The sequence below is a fragment of the Scyliorhinus canicula genome, chromosome 7 (genome assembly GCF_902713615.1).
Source record: "Scyliorhinus canicula chromosome 7, sScyCan1.1, whole genome shotgun sequence".
Lineage (NCBI taxonomy): Eukaryota > Metazoa > Chordata > Chondrichthyes > Carcharhiniformes > Scyliorhinidae > Scyliorhinus > Scyliorhinus canicula.
In genome coordinates, this window is record NC_052152.1 from 196,016,030 (window position 1) to 196,036,376 (window position 20,347).

Sequence of the window (20,347 nt, forward strand, 5' to 3'; positions counted from 1 at the left end):
AACCATACATTTCGGGGAATGTTCCTCCAAACACCTTCCCCCACCGGGAATCGTCGAAACTGCTGTTTGGGGCCCTAAAATAGGCCCGAAAGTCCATTAATAGCGGGAGCTGCCGAACGTGCAGCTTAGCTCCGCATCACCGCAACCGGAGGTCGCTTTTCCAGTATTTTTTGTTATTTTCTGAATTACATATTTATATGATTCCACCCCCCCCCCCCCCGACCCCCAAGTTACGTAATCGACACAACCCGTTCCTCTGTCTCCCACTTACTAAAGTGACATGCTGCTTCAAAATGTTTGTGGACTTGTGTCACCATGGTAGTGTGAGGAAACTAGCTGCTGCTTTTTGCCCAAAATGAAAGGGCAACAGACAAGACCATAAGGGATAAATATTCATTATTCATGCCCTCATCCAAGCCCTTTGCTTCCTCCAGCCTGACTAATCTGGCAGCATTGTGGATAGCACAATTGCTTCACAACTCCAGGGTCCCAGGTTCGATTCCCGGCTTGGGTCACTGTCTGTGCGGAGTCTGCACGTCCCCCCCCCCCCCCCGTGTGTGCGTGGGTTTCCTCCAGGTGCTCCGGTTTCCTCCCACAGTCCAAAGATGTGCAGGTTAGGTGGATTGGCCATGATAAATTGCCCTTAATGTCCAAAATTACCGTAAGTGTTGGTTGTTATTGGGTTGTGGGGATAGGGTGGAGGTGTTGACCTTGGGTAGGGTGTTCTTTCCAAGAGCCGGTGCAGACTCGATGGGCCAAATGGCCTCCTTCTGCACTGTAAATTCTATGAATCTATGCAATCCCTCAATATCTGTGGAGGGCAGAGCTATTACTTCGGTTTTGTAACTTTGTCAGAAGTTTTCTAAAAATACATTTCGAGTACCCAATTCATTTTTTCCAATTAAGGGGCAATTTAGCATGGTCAATCCACCTAACCCGCACATCTTTGGGTTGAGGGGGCGAAACCCACGCAAACACAGGGAGAAGGTGCAAACTCCACACGGACAGTGACCCAGATCGAACCTGGGACCTCGGCTCCATGAGTCAGCAGTGCTAACCACTGCGCCACCATGCTGCCCTACACTTGGTCAGATGTTCTAATAATAATAATAATATTTATCAGTGTCATTACATTAACAATGCAATGAAGTTACTGTGAAAATCACCTCGTCGCCACATTCCGGCGCCTGTCCGGGTGCACTGAGGGAGAATTCAGAATGTCCAATTCACCTAACAAGCACGGGCTGGATTCTCTATTTTTGGGACTTTGTCCCCATGCCGTTGTAAAAACGGTGGACTTTCACGCCAGAAAAGCAGGTGTGAAATGGCCACATATTCATAGCCATGCAAGGGGCTAGCAGTGAACCAGCGTAAAACTAGCAGCTTTTGCTGCTGCAGATACGGCCCCCCCCCCCCCCCCCCCCACCCCACTCCCAGATCAGAGGCCACACATGCATACAGCGGCGGTCTCCAGCAGTCGCACTGTGCTCCATGGCAGACTCAGACCGCGGAGCTGGACCTTTAACAGTGCCCACGATCGGCCGCAAGCCTGACCCTGACTGCCCGCCCAAAAATTGGCTGGTCCTGTATAAGGCCAACCCTGCCCTCTGATTGGCCCGACCCCGACCAGGGCGGCCGCTTTTCTATGTGACCGGCAGGACCATGTCAAATCCACGCCGTTGGGACTTCGGCCGGTCAAGGGCAGAGAATGGCGGGGCGAGCCTCCAGCAATGGCCACAGGTAGGGGAACATGCGGCACAGCGTACTCGGAGTATACCGCTTCGGCAGCGGTCCCGATTCCATGCGGGGAAATGGATTCTCTGCCGCAGCGCTGGCTGCGATTTCGGCGTCAGGGTGAATCCAGCCCCACATCTTTCGGGACTTGTGGGAGGAAACTGGAGCACCGGAGGATAGCCACGCAGACACTGGGAGAATGTGCAGACTCCGCACAGGCACTGACTCAAGCCGGGAATCCAACCCGAGTCCCTGGGCTGTGAAGCAAGAGTGCTATTCGCAAGTTGTAAATTTCCTTGCAGGGAATATACTTCCAGGTGGATTCCAGCTTACCTGTGACTCAACTCAGTTACGAGACATTCTGCTCACCGTAAAACAGTTGCCTGTGTCCTCTCATCAAATCCCATTCGCTCATCGACCTATTTTTGGCTCCTGGTAAAGCAGCACATGATATCCTCCAGCCCCACGACCCTCCGCAATATCATTTAATTCTGACCTCTTGAGCATCTCCCATTTTATTTGCATCATGGTTTGTAGTCATACTTTCAGCTGTCCCGGGAATAGCTTTTAGATGAATAAATGGAAAATACTGAGGATGCTAGAAATCTAAAACAGGAAGTGTTGGAAAAAAAATCAGGACTGGCAAGATCTGTGGCGAGAGAAACAGAGTTTAAGGTGTTGAGTCAAATAGGACCCCTCTTCAAAACAAAACCCCAAGTTTTGGAATTCCCTCCCTAAACCTCTCTACCCCCTTTAACCCACTTTTTTGACTCTTCATGTTTTCATCTTCTGGCCCAATATTTCCTTATGTGACTCAGTGTCAAATTTTGCTCATGAAGCACCTTGCAGTTTTATTTATTTATTTTTTAAAAAAAAATAAATTTAGATTACCCAATTACTTTTTCCAATTAAGAGGCAATTTAGCATGGCCAATCCACCTACTCTGCACATTTTTGGGTTGTGGGGGTGAAACCCACGCAGACACGGGGAGAATGTGCAAACTCCACACGGACAGTGACCCAGAGCCGGGATCGAACCTGGGACCTCAGCGCCGTGAGGCGGTTATGCTAACCACTAGGCCACCGTGCTGCCCTTACCTTGCAGTTTTATTACATTAAGGGCACCTTATAACCACAAGTTGTTGCATCTATGAGCACTTTTCTGCAGTCTCAATAATCCTTTTGCAAGATATATAAAATCTGCACCATATGTTTGAATATTGACCACTTTACACTTTCTGCAGCGAATCAACCAAAAATAATAAGCAACAAAAGTAGAAAGTAAAAAAAAGGGGAGGGGAGGGAAGATTCCCACTTTTGGAGTTTATAATAATAATCTTTATTGTCACAAGTAGGCTTACATTAACACTGCAATGAAGTTACTGTGAAAAGCCCCTAGTCGCCACACTCCGGCGCCAGTTCGGGTACACGGAGGGAGAATTCAGAATGTCCAATTCACCTAACAGCACGTCTTTCGGGACTTGTGGGAGGAAACCGGAGCACCCGGAGGAAACCCACGCAGACACAGAAGAGTGAGAGGGCATCCCATAGAAACGTACAAAACTCTAACAGGATTAGACGGGGTAGATTCAGAAAGAGTGTTTCCGATGGTAGGGGAGTCCAGAACTGGGGGACATGGTTGAGGATAAGGGATAAACCTTTTGGGACTGAGGTGAGGAGAATTTCTTCGTCCAGAGAGCGGTGAATCTGTGGAATTCACTACCACAGAAAGTAGCTGGGGTCAAAACGATGTGTGATTTCAAGAAGGAATTAGATATAGCTCTTGGGGCTAAAGGGCTCATAGAATCTTTTTTCCATAGAATTTACAGTGCAGAAGGAGGCCATTCGGCCCATTGGGTTTGCACCGGCCCTTGGAAAGAGCACCGTACTTAAACCCACACTACCACCCTATCCCCGTAAACCCACCTAACCTTTTTTGGACACTAAGGGCAATATATTATGGCCAATCTACCTAACCTGCCCATCTTTAGACTGTGGGAGGAAACCGGAGCACCCAGAGGAAACTCATGCAGACACGGGGGAAACACGGGCAGACTCCACACAGACAGAGACCCAAGCCAGGAATTGTACCTGGGACCCTGGAGCTGTGAGGCAACTGTGTCTGCCTTGTTGCCCAAAGAGGATCAAGGGATATGGGGAGGCGGGATAAAGGTATTGAATGTGATGATCAGCCATGATCATAATGAATGGCAGACCAGGCTCTAAGGGCCGGAATGGATCCTCCTGCTTGTATTGTCTGTGTTTCTATGTTAACGGCAAAGTCATTGATAATCATTCGCATGCTTAGAATGGACATCGTTGTGATTTTTTTGTTGTAAACATTAATCTGAAATGTAACCAAGGCTGATTGCATTACTACACCCGATAATAATCTTGTTGAAAACATGCACATTTTAAAATTGCACAGAATAAAAGGATTTTAAAATTTCTCTACTAATGATTAAACAGGAAGGGGTGCACTCGCTGGGCACGATCCTGTATGCGAATCCCCAGAACCTCCAGCCTCTCAGCTATTTAAGCCAGTTTTGATCAAATGATTGTTCCCTCAGAGTTATCCACCTTGACGATTATTTTCATAGCTAGGGGAGGGGAATGGGTGGGGTGAACGAGTGAAGCCAAGATGATACTGGCCTGGAATTTCCTGCAATATTCGGGCCCAAGGGAGGCGACGCCCACAACACAGGAATGGTACAGAGGGAGTGGCCGAGTTCGGGCGACCCAGAACCAGGGCCCCCAATGATGATACCTTGACACCCTGTTTTGTTTCCCTCCAGGACTTGTGCATCGGTATCACATTCTCTTCCTGGACACATTTTCATATATGCAGTTTGTAAAGAGTTCTATGTTACTGATGTAATGTCCTCGGCAATGTAACCATAAAATGCAAACCAATAAAAATAATTTTAAAAAAAATATTTGTGCCCAGAAACACATGCAATTGGTGTCCGAAGCAAATACGCGGTTTAAAATGGTCACTGACTTTTGGTGAGTTACACACGCATGTACAATATACAAAGATTTTGTTCTTTGAAGCAAGTTATGAAACACATTTTATCTGGAACACACTATACAAAAATCCAACATTGTAGAAACGATTTAATCTACTTCATGACAACATAGTGCTTGTGAAGAATTTCCCTTACATTTTCAGATACATTCATCCTGTCTGCAGCCTAACCAAGTGTGCTATGAATTCATAATTTTTTGAAGATGAGCTTCTGAATAACTTCAGCTAGCAGCAGCAGAGGCACAGGCTGTGAAAATGAACTGTTTTCATTCCCAACAGCCATCTCTTATTCTCTTACTTCACTCTTCAGCCAAAGATTTGATGTATTTGTTATGACAGCGCTTGGATCCCAGATGTACTCAGCTTGTAAAATTTCCAATACTTCTAACACATTAGAAAATTCATATTGCCCAAGCTTATTCCCTCGGGGGGCAGGAATTACTCTACCATGTGTTTCTTTTGTTCCCGTTTCTTTCATGATATTTTTTAATGTTTTTTTCCCCATCTCTCATTCATGCAAGGAACGGGTTTGATGTGGCAACAGATAAATCACCTGGTGATTTAGTTGGTCGGACACTGACCTCTGAATCAGAAAGATGTGGGTTCAGGACCCACTCCAGAGGCTGGAGCACATAATCCCGGCTTGAGGGATGAGACCTTAAACCGAGGCCCAGTCTGTGCTCTGTGTGTAGATGCAAAAGATCTTGTGGTGCTATTTTGAAGGAAAGGAGAATGATCCCTGCTGTCTTGGCCGCCATCCTGGTTAATCAATATAATTAAAATGGATGAACTGGCCGTTATCACGCAATTGTTTGCTGGATCTGGCTGTGTAAAAATTGGCTGCTGCGTTTCCGACATTTACAATCGTCATCTCACTTCAAAAGTGCTTCATTGGCAGTAAAGCGTTTGGGATTCATACAGTTGTGAAAGGCACTATAGATTAACAATGATTTTCTTCTTTTGCTTGGTCAGGCCTTACATCAGACTATAAGACATAGTGGCAGAATTAGGCCACTCGGCCCATCTCTGCCATTCCACCATGGCTGCTATTTTTCTCATCTCCATTCTCCTGCCCTCTTCCCATAACCCCGGATTCTCTTATTAATCAAGAACCTATCTATCTCTGTCTTAAAGACACTCCGTGATTTGGCCTCCACGGCCTTCCGCAGCAAAGAGTTGCACAGATTCACCACCCTCTGGCTGCAGAAATTCCTCCTCATCTCTGTTTTAAAGGTAGGGCAGCATGGTGGCGCAGTGGTTAGCACTGCTGCTTCATGGCGCCGAGGTCCCAGGTTCGATCCCGGCTTGGGTCACTGTCCATGTGCAGTTTGCACATTCTTCCCGTGCTTGCGTGGTTTTCACCCCCACAACCCAAAGATGTGCGGGGTAGCTGGATTGGCCATGCTAAATTGCCCCTTAATTGGAAAAAACTAAGTGGGTACTCTAAATTTTTTTTTTTTAAATCTCTGTTTTAAAGGATCGTCCCTTTGGTCTGAAATTGTGTCCTCTGGTTCTAGTTTTTCCGACAAGGGGAAACATCCTCTCGACGTCCACTCTATCCAAGCCTCGCAGTAGCCTGCACATTTGAATAAGATCCCCCACCTCATCCTTCTAAACTCCAACGAGTACAGACCCAGAGTCCTCAACCGTTCCTCATACAACAAGCTCTTCATTCCAGGGATCATTCTTGTGAACCTCCTCTGGACCCTTTCCAAGACCAGTAAATCCTTCCTTAAATACGGGGCCCAAAACTACGTCAAATGGGGTCTAACCAGAGCCTCTGATGTTCTCTCTCTGATGTACTGTAGGTAGATTCCGACCTAGGGTGTAGGGAAAAGTATATGCCAAACACAAATATTGCTTAGACGCCATTTACCACTCTGCCAACCCATTAAAATGGACCTTTACCACCCTTCCTCAAAAAGCCCATTTTCCACCTCCCCGTCCACCAACAGTTGCCCAATCTCGGATTGTCTTTTCTTCTCAACAGTCTCTCTTGAGTATCAGCAGGAAGCAGTAAGTTATACAGCGGAAAAACAAATCAGCGATTCAGCCCCAGATTACCCTGAAAATTATATCTGTTTGCAATACATTCGCGGTCTAGGTTCGTGCATGGGGCATTGCTACTTGCAAACCAAAGGGTGATGGTACCAATAAGTGGAACAAAACGTAGCCCCAGAAAATCCCAGTGCCGCTGAGAAAGAGGAGAAAACGGGAAGATGAAAAATGAAGATGCAATCTATTTTTAGTACATAGATTAAAGAGAAACATAAATATTTGGCCTGCATTTCAAGTAAGCATTTCTGAACAGGCATATTTTTGCGACGTTGATAAGTTTATCAACCTAAAGGTTTATGATATTATGTTTCTTACAAAGAGGGTTTACTGCTGCAAAAATTAATAGTCAAAATGGGCGATTCATCAAGATAATCGCTGAAGCATGCCATTTAGTTTGACGTCTGGATATGAAGTTCCACTTTCCCCATATTTAAAACATAGTGGGATCTCACTGCAGCAAACGTGACCTGTCAGACCCGTGTCCAAGGGCAAAACAATCAGTGCAGTTGCTGAACAGAATCACAATTTTGCAAGCCATTATTGCGAATGGCAGCTGATGAATCACAAAGCCAGGGAGAGGGAGGAAGATTCAGTCCCAGGGATAGTCATTCTTCACACACAATCAGAATCAGCTGGATGGGTTTTGTCTGTTCTTGGCCCCCTCAGTGTAACAAACAGCGAGAGTGACGAGTTCCACCCGAACGAACCGGTCAAAGAAAAACCAAGTGCATAATGTTTCTCAGCCTCGGCAACTATATTCTCCTCTTGATTGGTCTTGGTGGGGCGGCACACTGGTTAGCACTGCTGCCTCACAGCGCCCAGGGACCCAGGTTCAATTCTGGCCTTGGCTGTCTGTGTGGCGTTTGCATGTTCTCCCCGTGTCTGCATGGGTTTCCTCCGGGTGCTCCGGTTTCCTCCCACAGTCCAAAGATGTGCAGGTTAGGTGGATTGGACATGCTAAATTGCCCCTTAGTGTCCAGGGTTATGTCGATAGAGCTGGGGAGTGGATCTAGGTAGGGTGCTCTTTCAGAGGGTCTGTCCAGACTCGATGGGTCGAATGGCCTCCTTCTGCACTGTCGGGATTCTATGATTCTTAGAGGCAACAATGAATACTAAATCATAGAATATCTCACAATCCTGAAATGATGATGATAGCGGCAGGCAATTGCAAGAGGAGAACAATATTAATTTAAAAAGTATTTATTTTGTACACCCTCCAGTATAGTCAAAAGTTCAAATCCGTTTGTCAATACAAAATAGATGCCTTTCTTTTTTCCTGCAAAAGAAATGCAAAAGAACTAAGCTTGTCCTGGAGTCCTTTGACATGTCAGCAAGTTTAAGTTGGTTTTGCAAGGCACATTGGGACGTGAACATTGGAAGCAGCGTGCTCACTCAAGTATTCTCCTCCCTTCTCTTCATAGTCAGCCAAAGTTATCCAGCCTTCAGCTTGATCCTTGTACTCAACAGCCCAATCACGTGCACCAAACCAGCTATCCAGAACAGGATTGGCAGCCATGCTCACCTGAAAGACACAAAGACCACATCAATATCCAGCATTTCTGCTTGTTAATCCCAGTACAGAATTGTCTTAAAGGGAAAAGTAACTTTATAACTTTATAGTAATAATTAATGGTGATAGCCAGTCATTTATTTTATCGGTTCAGTTTCTATAAAGATCAAACTGAACTTGAATGTCCAAGTGTCTGAGATCATCTCTTTTCACTTCTGAAGAATTGTGTTCTAAACTTGCCCATAATTATTATTTATTTTTAAATATAAATTTAGAGGACCCAATTATTTGTTTTTCCAATTAAGGGGCAATTTAGCGTGGCCAATCCACCTACCCTGCACATCTTTGGGTTGTGGGGGTGAGACCCACACAGACACGGGGAGAATGTGCAAGCTCCACACGGCGAGTGACCCAGGGCCGGAATTCAAACCCGGGTCCTCAGCGCCGCAGTCCCAGTGCGCCACATGCCGCCCCTGGCTTGCCCATAATTATGAAACTAAAGCTGCAAACCTGTGCTTCGGAAGGTTTTGAAAAAAGGAATCTGGGATAGTCTTAATCCAGTTTCTGGTTGTGGCTCCAGGTGATCAATAAATTGGCAATCTCAATCGCTCTTAGAAATGGTAGATGCGGAACCACATCATAATTATTGCAAAGGTCATTCATTCCCAAGTACTAAAATCCCCCATCTTGATTCGCACAAAGATTTACCCTCTTCTCAACATATTTTAAAATGTGAATGAGCAATGTTACACCACACATCAGAGGTTCAGTCAATGCAGAGAACAAAGATATATGTTCCTGATCTCAGTCTTGCTGCTCAAGAGAACAGTCAGAAACTTAGCCACTTTGGTGGAAAGACAGTGAGTGGAAACAAATGATTTTCTACCATGAAAGCAGTACCTGCTATTCTGAGACGCTCTTGTATACTTTTCTGGTAGCCAGCTATACAGACATCAGCCCAGCTCTAAAATATATTCTCTCTGCTGGTGTAGGAATCCAGGCAAAAGGGATGCAAAATCCTTGGTGGAGATCTACATACCTTCCATTTCTATTGTGAAAACGTTGACCAAGCTCGGTGGGTTGACCACGGGTGACCAACCACAGAAATGCATACAAGGGATTGGCTAGTCCCAGCTGTTGTTTCACTGTAGTCACTGACTCTGCACCTTGTTAATCCCCATAGTATCTCCAAGTCTACAGTTCCCATACAATCCATGGCTGCTCAACTTCAGAGCAAGGGAAACGTAAAAGGAAATGTTGCAAAACTGCAGGAAGTGTCAGTCCTGAGGAGGGGATTACAGTGTGGACTGTCCTACATCACAGGAGGTTAATAGTTAATGGAAGTCAAAAATCTACATTGAATGAGCTGTGAAAAATGAGTCACGGCGCTCAGAACTCGGGTTTGATACTGGCCCCGGGTCACTGTCCGTGTGGAGTTTGCACATTCTCTCCTTATCTGCGTGGGTCTCACCCCCACAACCCGAAGGTGTGCAGGGTAGGTGGATTGACCACACTAAATTGGGTACTTTAAATATAATTTTGTTAAAAAAAATAGGAGTGACTTTAAAGGGAATCTGGCTGGCTTGTTTGGAGGGGGTGAAAGGTGATGCAAAGAGGTAGGATGTCCTCCCACGTTTGTTAGCAGGGCGGGTGCTGGCCGTCAAGATGAATGTGCTGTCGAGATTCCTGTTTGTGTTTCAGTCATTCCCAGTATTCCTGCCAAACATGTTCTATTGTAAGGAGGGCAGGTTAATCTCAGCTTTTTTATGGTCTGGCAAAATGCCACGGATTCAACGGGTGTTTTTACAAAGGAAGCAGCAGGTTGGGGGGTTGGGGGGGGGGGGGGGGGGGGGGGGGGGGGGTTGCACTCCCGACTGTGTTGTAATACTACTGGGAGGCAAATGTAGAGAAGGTCTGGCAGTGGTTGGGGGGGGCGATGCGGGGGGGGTGGGGGTGGGCGGGTGGAGAACTGGGTGCAGGAGGAGGAGAGGTCGTGTGTGGGGTTAACTGTGACGGCTCTGGCTGTGGACCTGAATTGGGAAAAAGTGGAACGGGTGAGGGACTTGTTCTTTGAAGGAAGGTTTGCAAGTTTGGGTGTGTTTCAGGAGAATTATGAGTTGGTGAGGTGGGGGGGGGGGGGGGGGTCAGGTATATACAGTTACGGGATTTTGTGCGGAAGGAGCCGGGCCCGTTCAGGTTGTTCTCACCAGATGAGTTGGGGGAATGGGAAAATCCCGGATATTTACCTCAAGGGGGAATGCAGCCTGTGGTCATCTGGCAACTTTGCCATTACTATCTTCACCCATCTCATCTCCGTTTTCATATTTGTCATTACACTTCCTCCCCATACGTCACCAAACACGGCTTTGAATTCAGCGCACCTGGAAAGAAGATTGAAATGGCCTCATGGCAAGCAGCTCCCGCTCCATCCGGGTCTTCATCCCAGGGTACAAGATGTTTCCACCAGTAAGGAACACATTCTGTACAAGCTCATCCTGCTGCTCCTTGGAATATCTACAGAATCAAAGCAAACTTATTTTTAGCATGTAAATAAAAAGATTAGCCCATTCCTAAACATTTTTCAGCATTTCTTTCCCTCCATGGCCACACCAACGCTTGATGAAAGTGATGGCATGTGTTGGCAGGTGACCTGCTCTTGAGCCTCTGCCAGGTTTATTCTGAAGCTGACCACACTTCCGACACTCCTTGCACCCACTACCCTGCCCTATTACAATAACCCCTTTGACAGTGTGGCCAAGGCCAGGAACTCAACATGTGGGAAATCACAGTGACTAACATATTTGTAGAATTACATGTCCTTCATCGGCAGCTGGGTTTTAGTGCACATCACACGCGAGAAAAGCCAACATCTTGATGCACAGGGGCAGCACGGTGGCGCAGTGAGTTAGCACTGATGCCTCATGGCACCGAGGTCCCAGGTTCGATCCCGGCTCTGGGTCACTGTCCGTGTGGAGTCTGCACATTCTCCCCGTGTTTGCCTGGGTTTTGACCCCACAACCCAAAGAAATGAAATGAAAATGAAAATGAAATGAAAATCACTTATTGTCACGAGTCGGCTTCAATTAAGTTACTGTGAAAAGCCCCTAGTCGCCAAATTCCGGCGCCTGTTCGGGAAGGCTGTTACGGGAATCGAACCGTGCTGCTGGCCTGCTTTCAAAGCCAGCGATTTAGCCTAGTGAGCTAAACAGCCCCCTTTCAGGCTAGGTGGATTGTCCACGCTAAATTGCCCCTTTCTTGGAAAAAAGGAATTGGGTACTCTAAATTTTAAAAAAAACCTTGATGCACTGCATTCTCCAGGTCCTTGTGGAGATATTTCAGCTCTTACACCTGTAAATCCTTTTTTACACAGAGGGAGAAAATAATTTAAAATGAAGACATTTTTAATATAGAACTAGAGATGAATGCCAAGTCCTAGATTACCTCATTGATGTATTTTCTGGAGCAGGGTCAAAGAATGAAATGGATATCCAGCCAAGTCCTTTCGGTCCACTTACTTATGGTTTCAATCTTCCCCCTTATACGGCACATTTACCCTGTCATGGGGCCATTAACTCCTGATGTCCAGCGCAGTTGCAATGCTATGAAAAATCAACCTTCCAGGCTCCATTCAGCCAAAAGCAGCGACGACCCATTTGTTTTTGCTACGTCTATGGGTTAATACACTGCTCCCAAATACCTAAATACACAGGCTGGGCACAAGGCATCAGGGTGCTGGTATCATTTTTTTAAAGTTTCCAGATGGCAGAAGCATGAATGAGATTCGGGGCTGACATTCCTGATTTAAATGCAGTGATTATTTTTCAAAGTGAAGCCATTTTGAAATAAATATAATTGCTTCCACTCAGGTGAGCCTGAATGTGACCTTAAACAGGGTTAGAAGATTATACAGGAAGAGAGCAGTAACTTTTAAGGATCAAAAATGGAATGGGGTAAAATGCAGGATTAGTCTGGCGTTCAACAAAGCAAGGACGACTATCTCTCCTTATCTGGCCAATGAGGGTAATTAATGGCACAGACCTGCATCCCATCACTTCATGGGAAGGTTCACCAATGTAATCATTAGTTGTGCTGCTGGCCTTATCGGGACACATCATTCAGCAGAACCAAGTGACGGTAAAGCCTATGATGGGGGCCTCGCAGAAGAGGGGGAAGGGTGTTTATCATGCGTACTGTTACAATTTCAGCTGATGTTACTGTTGGACAAGTCAGATCCTAGGGTGGAACCCAGCTTGAGAGGTCCAAACTTTCATTTTTTGCTCAGAAATATGGGAGGGTGGCTACTGAAGTGAGTCACATGTACTTTTAACAAAAGAATAAAACATCTATTAAACAGGAAACAATGAATTATAATACACTCACCCGAAGTATACCATTACTGATGTATACATATTTTAACGGATAACACAAGTTACCAAATCTATCTAATACTCCAATGTTCACAGTATGTATATAGTTCATGTAAACCAATAGTTAAACTGTGGTCAGACACGCCACACTCTGAAACCAAGTAACAGAAAACCACACAAAGCAAATTCTACAGATTTCTCATCACCAAATGGGCTCACTGAAACTCTGCCTTCTAAATGAGGGGTTCTGATTTCCGTTCTCGAAGAACATGCCTTGAAATCTTCTCCCAAACAACACTTTCTCTCAGATGTCTTTACCAAGGGTTTTAACCTCTCGCTCGGATTGTCCCCTGGCCTGGTGCACCACGTGTATTCAAGATTTGCCTTCCATGCAATCTCTCAGATACCCAGCCTTACTAACAGAACACCACTAATACACAGCAGTCACCAACCTTTGGCAGCTCCCTCAGATCATCTGGCTTTTCACAAGCCCATGGGTTATTCTAGATCTCCGCCCTGCAACCCTGACTTTTAATTTGGAACCTCGGCTCCTCATTCTTAACGTCACTTGGCAGGACAGTTTCCCAGATTCCTGTTCTTTCCCTTTGGCTAGAAGGTCTTCTTGGGACTTCCTTCTGTCCCTCTCCCTGATTTTGGGAACTTCCTATTATTTCGTTTGGGACTTGCTTGGCTGTTTAGCACAGGGCTAAATCGCTGGCTTTGACAGCAAACCAAGGCAGGCCAGCAGCATGGTTCAATTCCCGTACCAGCCTCCCCGAACAGGTGCCGGAATGTGGCAACTAGGAGCTTTTCACAGTAACTTCAGTTGAAGCCTACTTGTGACAATAAGCGATTTTAATTTCATTTTTAATTTCCCTTTGCATTGTTCTGCCTGTCCAGTAGTTTCTGTGGAATGCTGCTCCCAACTGAACTAAAACTGCTTTTACCATCTCTGTGAGCGCCGGGTTGTGATGCAGCAGTACAGGTTTCCTACCTTAAAAGTTGTAAAATCTAATTATAATGTAGGCATATTTTAAAGTGAAACTAAAACTTAAGTCTCCTTAACACACAATCACAGAAATATAAATTAAAGTGAAACTTAATGTTATAGTGTATTCCTACCACACAGAAATACAAGTATAATTTACCGAAAACGATCTCCATTTCCTAACACTGCCATGAAAATAAATGGATTCAGTGTCAAATGTGGGCAAACTATTGAATGAATCCTGAAGGACATACCTATCTAGGACATACTGCAGGGTTTCCGCTATTCCGGCCTGCTCTTCGCCTATCAAAGACGGCTGGAACAGAATCTCAGGAACTCGGATTCGCTCGCTGCCCAGGTGCAGCTGATGGTATTCAGCTAAGTTGAACATCTGTCCAATTGGCTGGATCAAAAGACAGGATTTGTTAAGAAAAAGAATGAAATACTGATTATGGCGCACTGTGATATTGTCATCCTTTCAATTCATTCACTAGTTTGCACGGTATATGTTTAAGAAGCATGACACTCAGAACCATGGCACATTAACACACAGACTTGAGGCTATTCAGTGTCCCTCTGTGAAAATGTTTTGGAAAAGTCTGATTTCTCCATCTCTAGCAAGGTTTCGTAAGAGATGTGAATAAACTGTCAAGTAGAAATCGGAACGATTGATGATTGTAAACTTCAATGAAACATAGCACGCAATTCACTGACACTTTACGGTCAGTGAAAAGAACGCTCAAAACTGCACGGACTCACTTCAAACACGCAGTATATGGGTACGGTTTTGAGACAAGTCTATTGTACTTCAGACATCACACTTTGTGACAAACACCAACAAATCATGATTGCACTTTCTTATGTTTACAATATGGAAAAGCCAAACATTTCCTGTTTGCTTTCCTGACCATAGGATAACGTGGGTTCTTCTCAAAGAGGAACCAAATAGCTATTAATCTAGAATTTTTTCAAAAGGAACAGTAATTAGCTTCCCAAAGATCACAGGATGCGACTATTTAGACACTTCCAAATGGAGAATGCCCTTTTAGTGACCTTAGGAACTCCTAGATGATAAAAGGACTTTCTACCGTCCTGTTAGTCACATAGCAACATAGAAAAAGAGAGGAGGCCATTCGGTCCTTCGAGACTGCTCCGCCATTCATTATGATCATGAAGGGCTATCTTTTTATTTTATTGGACTGAACCCCCATAATCCCAGGTGACTGGTGGTGGTTTAACCTGAGGGCCACCACACCTCAGGCGAGGGGTAAGGTTCAGGAGACGGGCCTTCATGAACAACCTCAGTCGGAATGGGAATTGAACCCACGCTGTTGGCCTTGATCTGCATTCACAAACTAGCTGTCCAACCAATTAAGCTAAACCAGCCCCCATTCATTATGATCATGTCTGACCATTCAACTCGACAGCCGGATCCCGCCTTCCTTCCATATTCTTCGATCTCTTTTGCCCCAAGGCACCATACCTAATTGCTTCTTGAAAACGTACAATGTATTGTTCTCAACTACTTCCTGTGGTAGCGAATTCCACAGGCCAACCACTCTCTGGGTGAAGAAATGTCTCCTCGCCTCTGTCCTAAACCGTCTAACCCGTATCCTGAGACTGTGACCCCTGGTTCTGGACACCCCCCACCATCGGGAACATCCTTCTTCCATCTACCCGGTCTAGTCCTGATTACTGAGTTGTTGATTCATTGCAATCAAACTCTGTCACTTCACCTACAAAAGATCCAAACAGGACGTGAGGAAAATCCTAGTAGTCAAGAGCTTCGGGGACTGGAGGTCCAAATACACCTAGTTCCTCCCAAGCATGCTGCACTTGACACAAATAGTTTCTCAAACACGCATGCACTGTATCCAACATGTTATTTTCCAAAGTAATGAATGAGTCAATACTGGTTCCACCTTCTCCCCAGGCAGGCAGTTCCATCGATCGATAACTCGTTCACATAATGTTTTTTTCCATAGATTAGTTTTGATTGGGGACACAGTGAAACAGCTTCTAAAGGGCAAGCTATGAGTTTAAACATCAGACTGTGCACCAGAACACAAATACTGTACAGTCAGTTCAAGGCTGTAACCTTATCTTCATTAGTCTATACACAAACAATCTAAAACTCTCAATCAGATTTGCAACTTACACCCAGGCATCCATTGTTCTACACATAAGTAACTTGCCAAAAATCCAAGGTTGGGCAAAAGGATCTTCTTTGGAAAATAAATTTCGCCACACACATTCTCACTCTCAAAGTACTCTTGACTTTTGTTTGTGAACTTGAACATAACCTCCAGTCAGCTTTGTAAAAGGGAGAGCTACAGGCTCACAGTCCGATGGTTCGCAACTATACCTGGACTACGTTGGTTTGCTTGTCAAAGTCGCTCTGATATTCAGGAAAAAGCTGGTCCAGCTCATTCACTCCTTCCAACTCATCCATTGACTGGTCACAACTCAGCACTTGATCCAGATCGGAAACCTGTCACAACATAATAATTACACTGTGGCAGAAAGTATTTACAGTAGACCTCTGAGTAAAGGCTCTTAATATTTCTTCTTAATTCACCTCCCAACAAGCACATCTAGCGCTGTATGGAGTTCATCAAGTACAACATGGGGAAAAAGGTAACCAGTGATATATTGACATTATGGAGGAATTTCAGATTGAAGATAAAAAGAAAGAATTTGCTCACATCTGGTATCATTTATAAAAAAAATCAGCCAACTCAGCAAGGGTCAGGGATTCAACCTGTAGCTCTGTAATACATCATTCAGTGAGTGCACTTTTCCACAGGGGAAACCCACACTCATGTTTTTCCCCACAGTCAATGGGGAAGGGATATGTTGTATTTCACTCTAGGCTCACTAAGCCCCAACAACCGCCCGTCTTCTATTTCCAGTAGTGACGGAAGTTGCCCGGATAAGAGAGTCACTCTCTCTCATTCTCCCGCCTCCCACATTCAACTAGGTGTGCACTTTTATCCTCACTCCCTTAAATATGCCTTGCACTATCAGTGGGTTTACAGTCGCCCCCCCGCCGAGTACCTCAGCTCTCTTCTCATCTCGATAGAATCTCTGATCCAGCAGAGGGCAGCAGAGCGGAGCTACTGATTGGCTGTTCCGGGGAGATTTGCATTCGTGCAGTGCGGTTACCCTAATTTGAAGGTGGCTTGTGAAGGGGCTGTTGTCAAGTGACAGTTAAACCCGAAACATTTCCTCAGTGTTTCCCTCCCTATCCCCTCCTCTAACCAAAAAAAAACCAACCGTGGTTGTCGGGAAAGTAAGTTTATGTCTTTAAAAACTTACCTTGAAGGGTGACATCACAGCAAAGCAGTGACCTGATTGGCTGGCAAGGAAAGTGCTCCAATTAGCAGTTGCTGGGAGAAATTTAACTCTTTGTGTGTTGGTGAGTATTGTGATTGGTAAGTAAAATCTTTATTCCTTTCACTTATTAATTATTTGATACTATATTTGTAATCAGTTAAAGTAAAGGGTAAAAATGGCAGGAGATCCCAAACCCGTGTTATGCTCCTCGTGCACAATGTGGGAGTTCAGGGACGCGGCCGATGCCCCTGACTCCTTCATGTGCGCGAAGTGTGTCCAGCTGCAGCTCCTGTTAGACCGCATGATGGCTCTGGAGCTGCGGATGGACTCACTTTGGAGCATCCGCAATGCTGAGGAGGTCGTGGATAGCGCGTTCAGTGAGTTGGTCACACCGCAGATTAGAATTGGTGACGGAGACAGGGAATGGGTGACCAAAAGGCAGAGAAAGAGCAGGAAGGCAGTGCAGGTGTCCCCTGCGGTCATCTCCCTCCAAAACAGGTATACCGTTTTGGATACTGTTGGGGGAGATGACTCACCAGGGCAAGGCAGTAGTAGCCAGGTTCATGGCACCGTGGCTGGCTCTGCTGCACAGAAGGGCGAGAAAAAGACTGGCAGGGCTATAGTCATAGGGGATTCAATTGTAAGGTGAGTAGACAGGCGTTTCTGTGGTCGAAAACGAGACTCCCGAATGGTATGTTGCCTCCCGGGTGCTCGGGTCAGGGATGTCTCCAATCAGCTGCAGGACATACTGAAGGGGGAGGGTGAACAGCCAGTTGGCGTGGTGCATATAGGCACCAACGATATAGGTAAAAAAAGGGATGAGGTCCTACAATCAGAATTTAGGGAGTTAGGAGATAAGTTAAAAAGTAGGACCTCAAAGGTAGTAGTCTCAGGATTGCTACCAGTGCCACGGGACAGTCAGAGTAGAAATTCAAGAATAGTCAGAATGAATACGTGGATTGAGAGATGGTGCAGGAGGGAGAGGTTCATATTTCTGGGACATTGGAACCGGTTCTGGGGGCGGTGGGACCATTACAAACCGGATGGTCTACACCTGGGCAGGACTGGAAACAATGTCCAAGGGGATGCTTTTGCTAACACTGTTGGGGAGGTTTTAAACTAATGTGGCAGGGGGATGGGAACCAGATTAGGAAGTTAGAGGTCAGTAAAGAAGCAGCAACTAAAGCCAGTAAGGTACGAGACAATAAACTCAATGTGACTAAGGGGAAGAGTAGACAGGGAAGAGTTTTTTTTAAAATAATTTTTTAGAGTACCCAATTAATTTTTCTAATTAAGGGGCAATTTAGCATGGCCAATCCACCTACCCTGCACATCTTTGGGTTGTGGGGGTGAAACCCACGCAGACACGGGGAGAATGTGCAAACTCCACGCGGACAGTGACCCAGAGCCGGGATTGAACCTGGGACCTCGGCGCCGTGAGGCATCAGGGCTAACCCACTGCGCCAACGTGCTGCCCGACAGGGAAGAGTTGATGAACGCAAAGGGACAGGTGGTCTGAGGTGCATTTGTTTTAATGCGAGAAGTGTAGCAGGTAAGGCAGATGAACTTAGGGCATGGATCAGTACCTGGGAATATGATGTTATTGGTATTATTGAGACTTGGTTGAGGGAAGGGCAGGACTGGCAACTGAATATCCCAGGGTATAGATGCTTCAGGAGGGATAGAGAGGGAGCTAGAAGGGGTGGAGGAGTTGCATTACTCATCAGAGATTATATCACAGCTGTGATTAAGGAGGGCAAGGTGGAGGATTCGAGCATTGAGGGAATATGGGTGGAGCTGAGAAATAGGAAGGGTGCAGTAACATTGTTGGGACTGTACTACAGGCCTCCCAAAAGCGAGCTTGAAATAGAGGTACAAATATGCAGACAGATTATAGAAAAATGTAGGAGCAATAGGGTGGTTGTGATGGGAGATTTTAACTTCCCCAACATTGAATGGGATTCGTGTAGTGTTGGAGGCGTAGATGGAGCAGAGCTTGTAAGGAGCATCCAGGAGAGTTTTTTAGAGCAGTATGTAAATAGTCCAACATGGGAAGGGGGCCATACTGGACCTGGTATTGGGGAATGATCCCTCCAGGTGGTTGATGTTTCAGTCGGTGATTACTTTGGGAATAGCGATCACAATTCCCTAAGTTTTAGAATACTCATGGACAAGGACAAGAGTGGTCCGAAAGGAAGAGTACTTAATTGGGGAAAGGCAGAGTATAACAAAATTCGGCAGGAGCTAGGGAATGTGGATTGGGAGCAGCTGTTTAAGGGTAAATCCACATTTGAAATGTGGGAGTCTTTTAAGGAAAGGTTGATTAGAGTACAGGACAGACATGTACCTGTGAAAATGAAAGATAGAAATGGCAAGATTAGGGAACCATGGATGACGGGTGAAATTGTGAGACTAGCTAAGATGAAAAAGGAAGCATACATAGGATCGAGGCAACTCAAAACTGATGAAGCTTTGGAGGAATATCGGGAAAGTAGGACGAATCTCAAACGCGCAATAAAAAGGGCTAAAAGGGGTCATGAAATATCTTTGGCTAACAGGGTTAAGGAAAATCCCAAAGCCTTTTATTCGTATGCAAGGAGCAAGAGGGTAACTAGAGAAAGGATTGGCCCACTCAAAGACAAAAGAGGGAATTTATGCGCGGACTCAGAGGAAATGGGTGAGATTCTTAATGAGTACTTTGCATCGGTATTCACAAAGGAGAGGGACAAGACGGATGTCTTGACGGGGACGAAATAGCTGGGGCCTTAACAGATATCTTTGCAGTATCCTTGAGCACGGGTGAGGTCCCGGAGGACTGGAGAATTGCTAATGTTGTCCCTTTGTTTAAGAAGGGTAGCAGGGATAATCCAGGGAATTATAGACCTGTGAGCTTGACGTCAGTGGTAGGCAAACTGTTGGAGAAGATACTCAGGGATAGGATCTATTCGCATCTGGAAGAAAATAGACTTATCAGTGATAGGCAGCATTGCTTTGTGCAGGGAAGGTCATGTCTTACAAACCTAATAGAATTCTTTGAGGAAGTGACAAAGTTAATTGATGAGGGAAGGGCTGTAGATGTCATATATATGGACTTTAGTAAGGCGTTTGATAAGGTTTCCCATGGCAGGTTGATAGAAAAAGTGAAGTGGTCTGGGGTTCAGGGTGTACTAGCTAGATGGATAAAGAACTGGCTGGGCAACAGGAGACAGAGAGTAGTGATGGAAGGGTGTGTCTCAAAATGGAGAAGGGTGACTAGTGGTGTTCCACAGGGATCCGTGCTCGGACCACTGCTGTTTGTGATCTACATAAATGACCTGGAGGAAGGTA

The 20,347-nt window shown here is 45.5% G+C and overlaps 1 protein-coding gene across 1 annotated transcript in view; it reads right to left on the bottom strand.

Moving 5' to 3' along the window:
* Positions 1 to 6,991: 6,991 nt before the first annotated feature.
* The window catches only part of actr5 (actin related protein 5), a 40,700-nt gene continuing 27,344 nt past the window's right edge, over positions 6,992 to 20,347 (bottom strand). Inside the window, exons 6-9 of the mRNA XM_038803598.1 lie at positions 16,050 to 16,175; positions 13,939 to 14,087; positions 10,711 to 10,843; positions 6,992 to 8,341 (exon numbers count right to left, since the gene is read on the bottom strand). Coding sequence (XP_038659526.1) covers positions 8,156 to 8,341; positions 10,711 to 10,843; positions 13,939 to 14,087; positions 16,050 to 16,175 — 594 coding nt within the window. The 3' untranslated portion in view covers positions 6,992 to 8,155. The remainder of the gene's footprint in view (positions 8,342 to 10,710; positions 10,844 to 13,938; positions 14,088 to 16,049; positions 16,176 to 20,347) is intronic.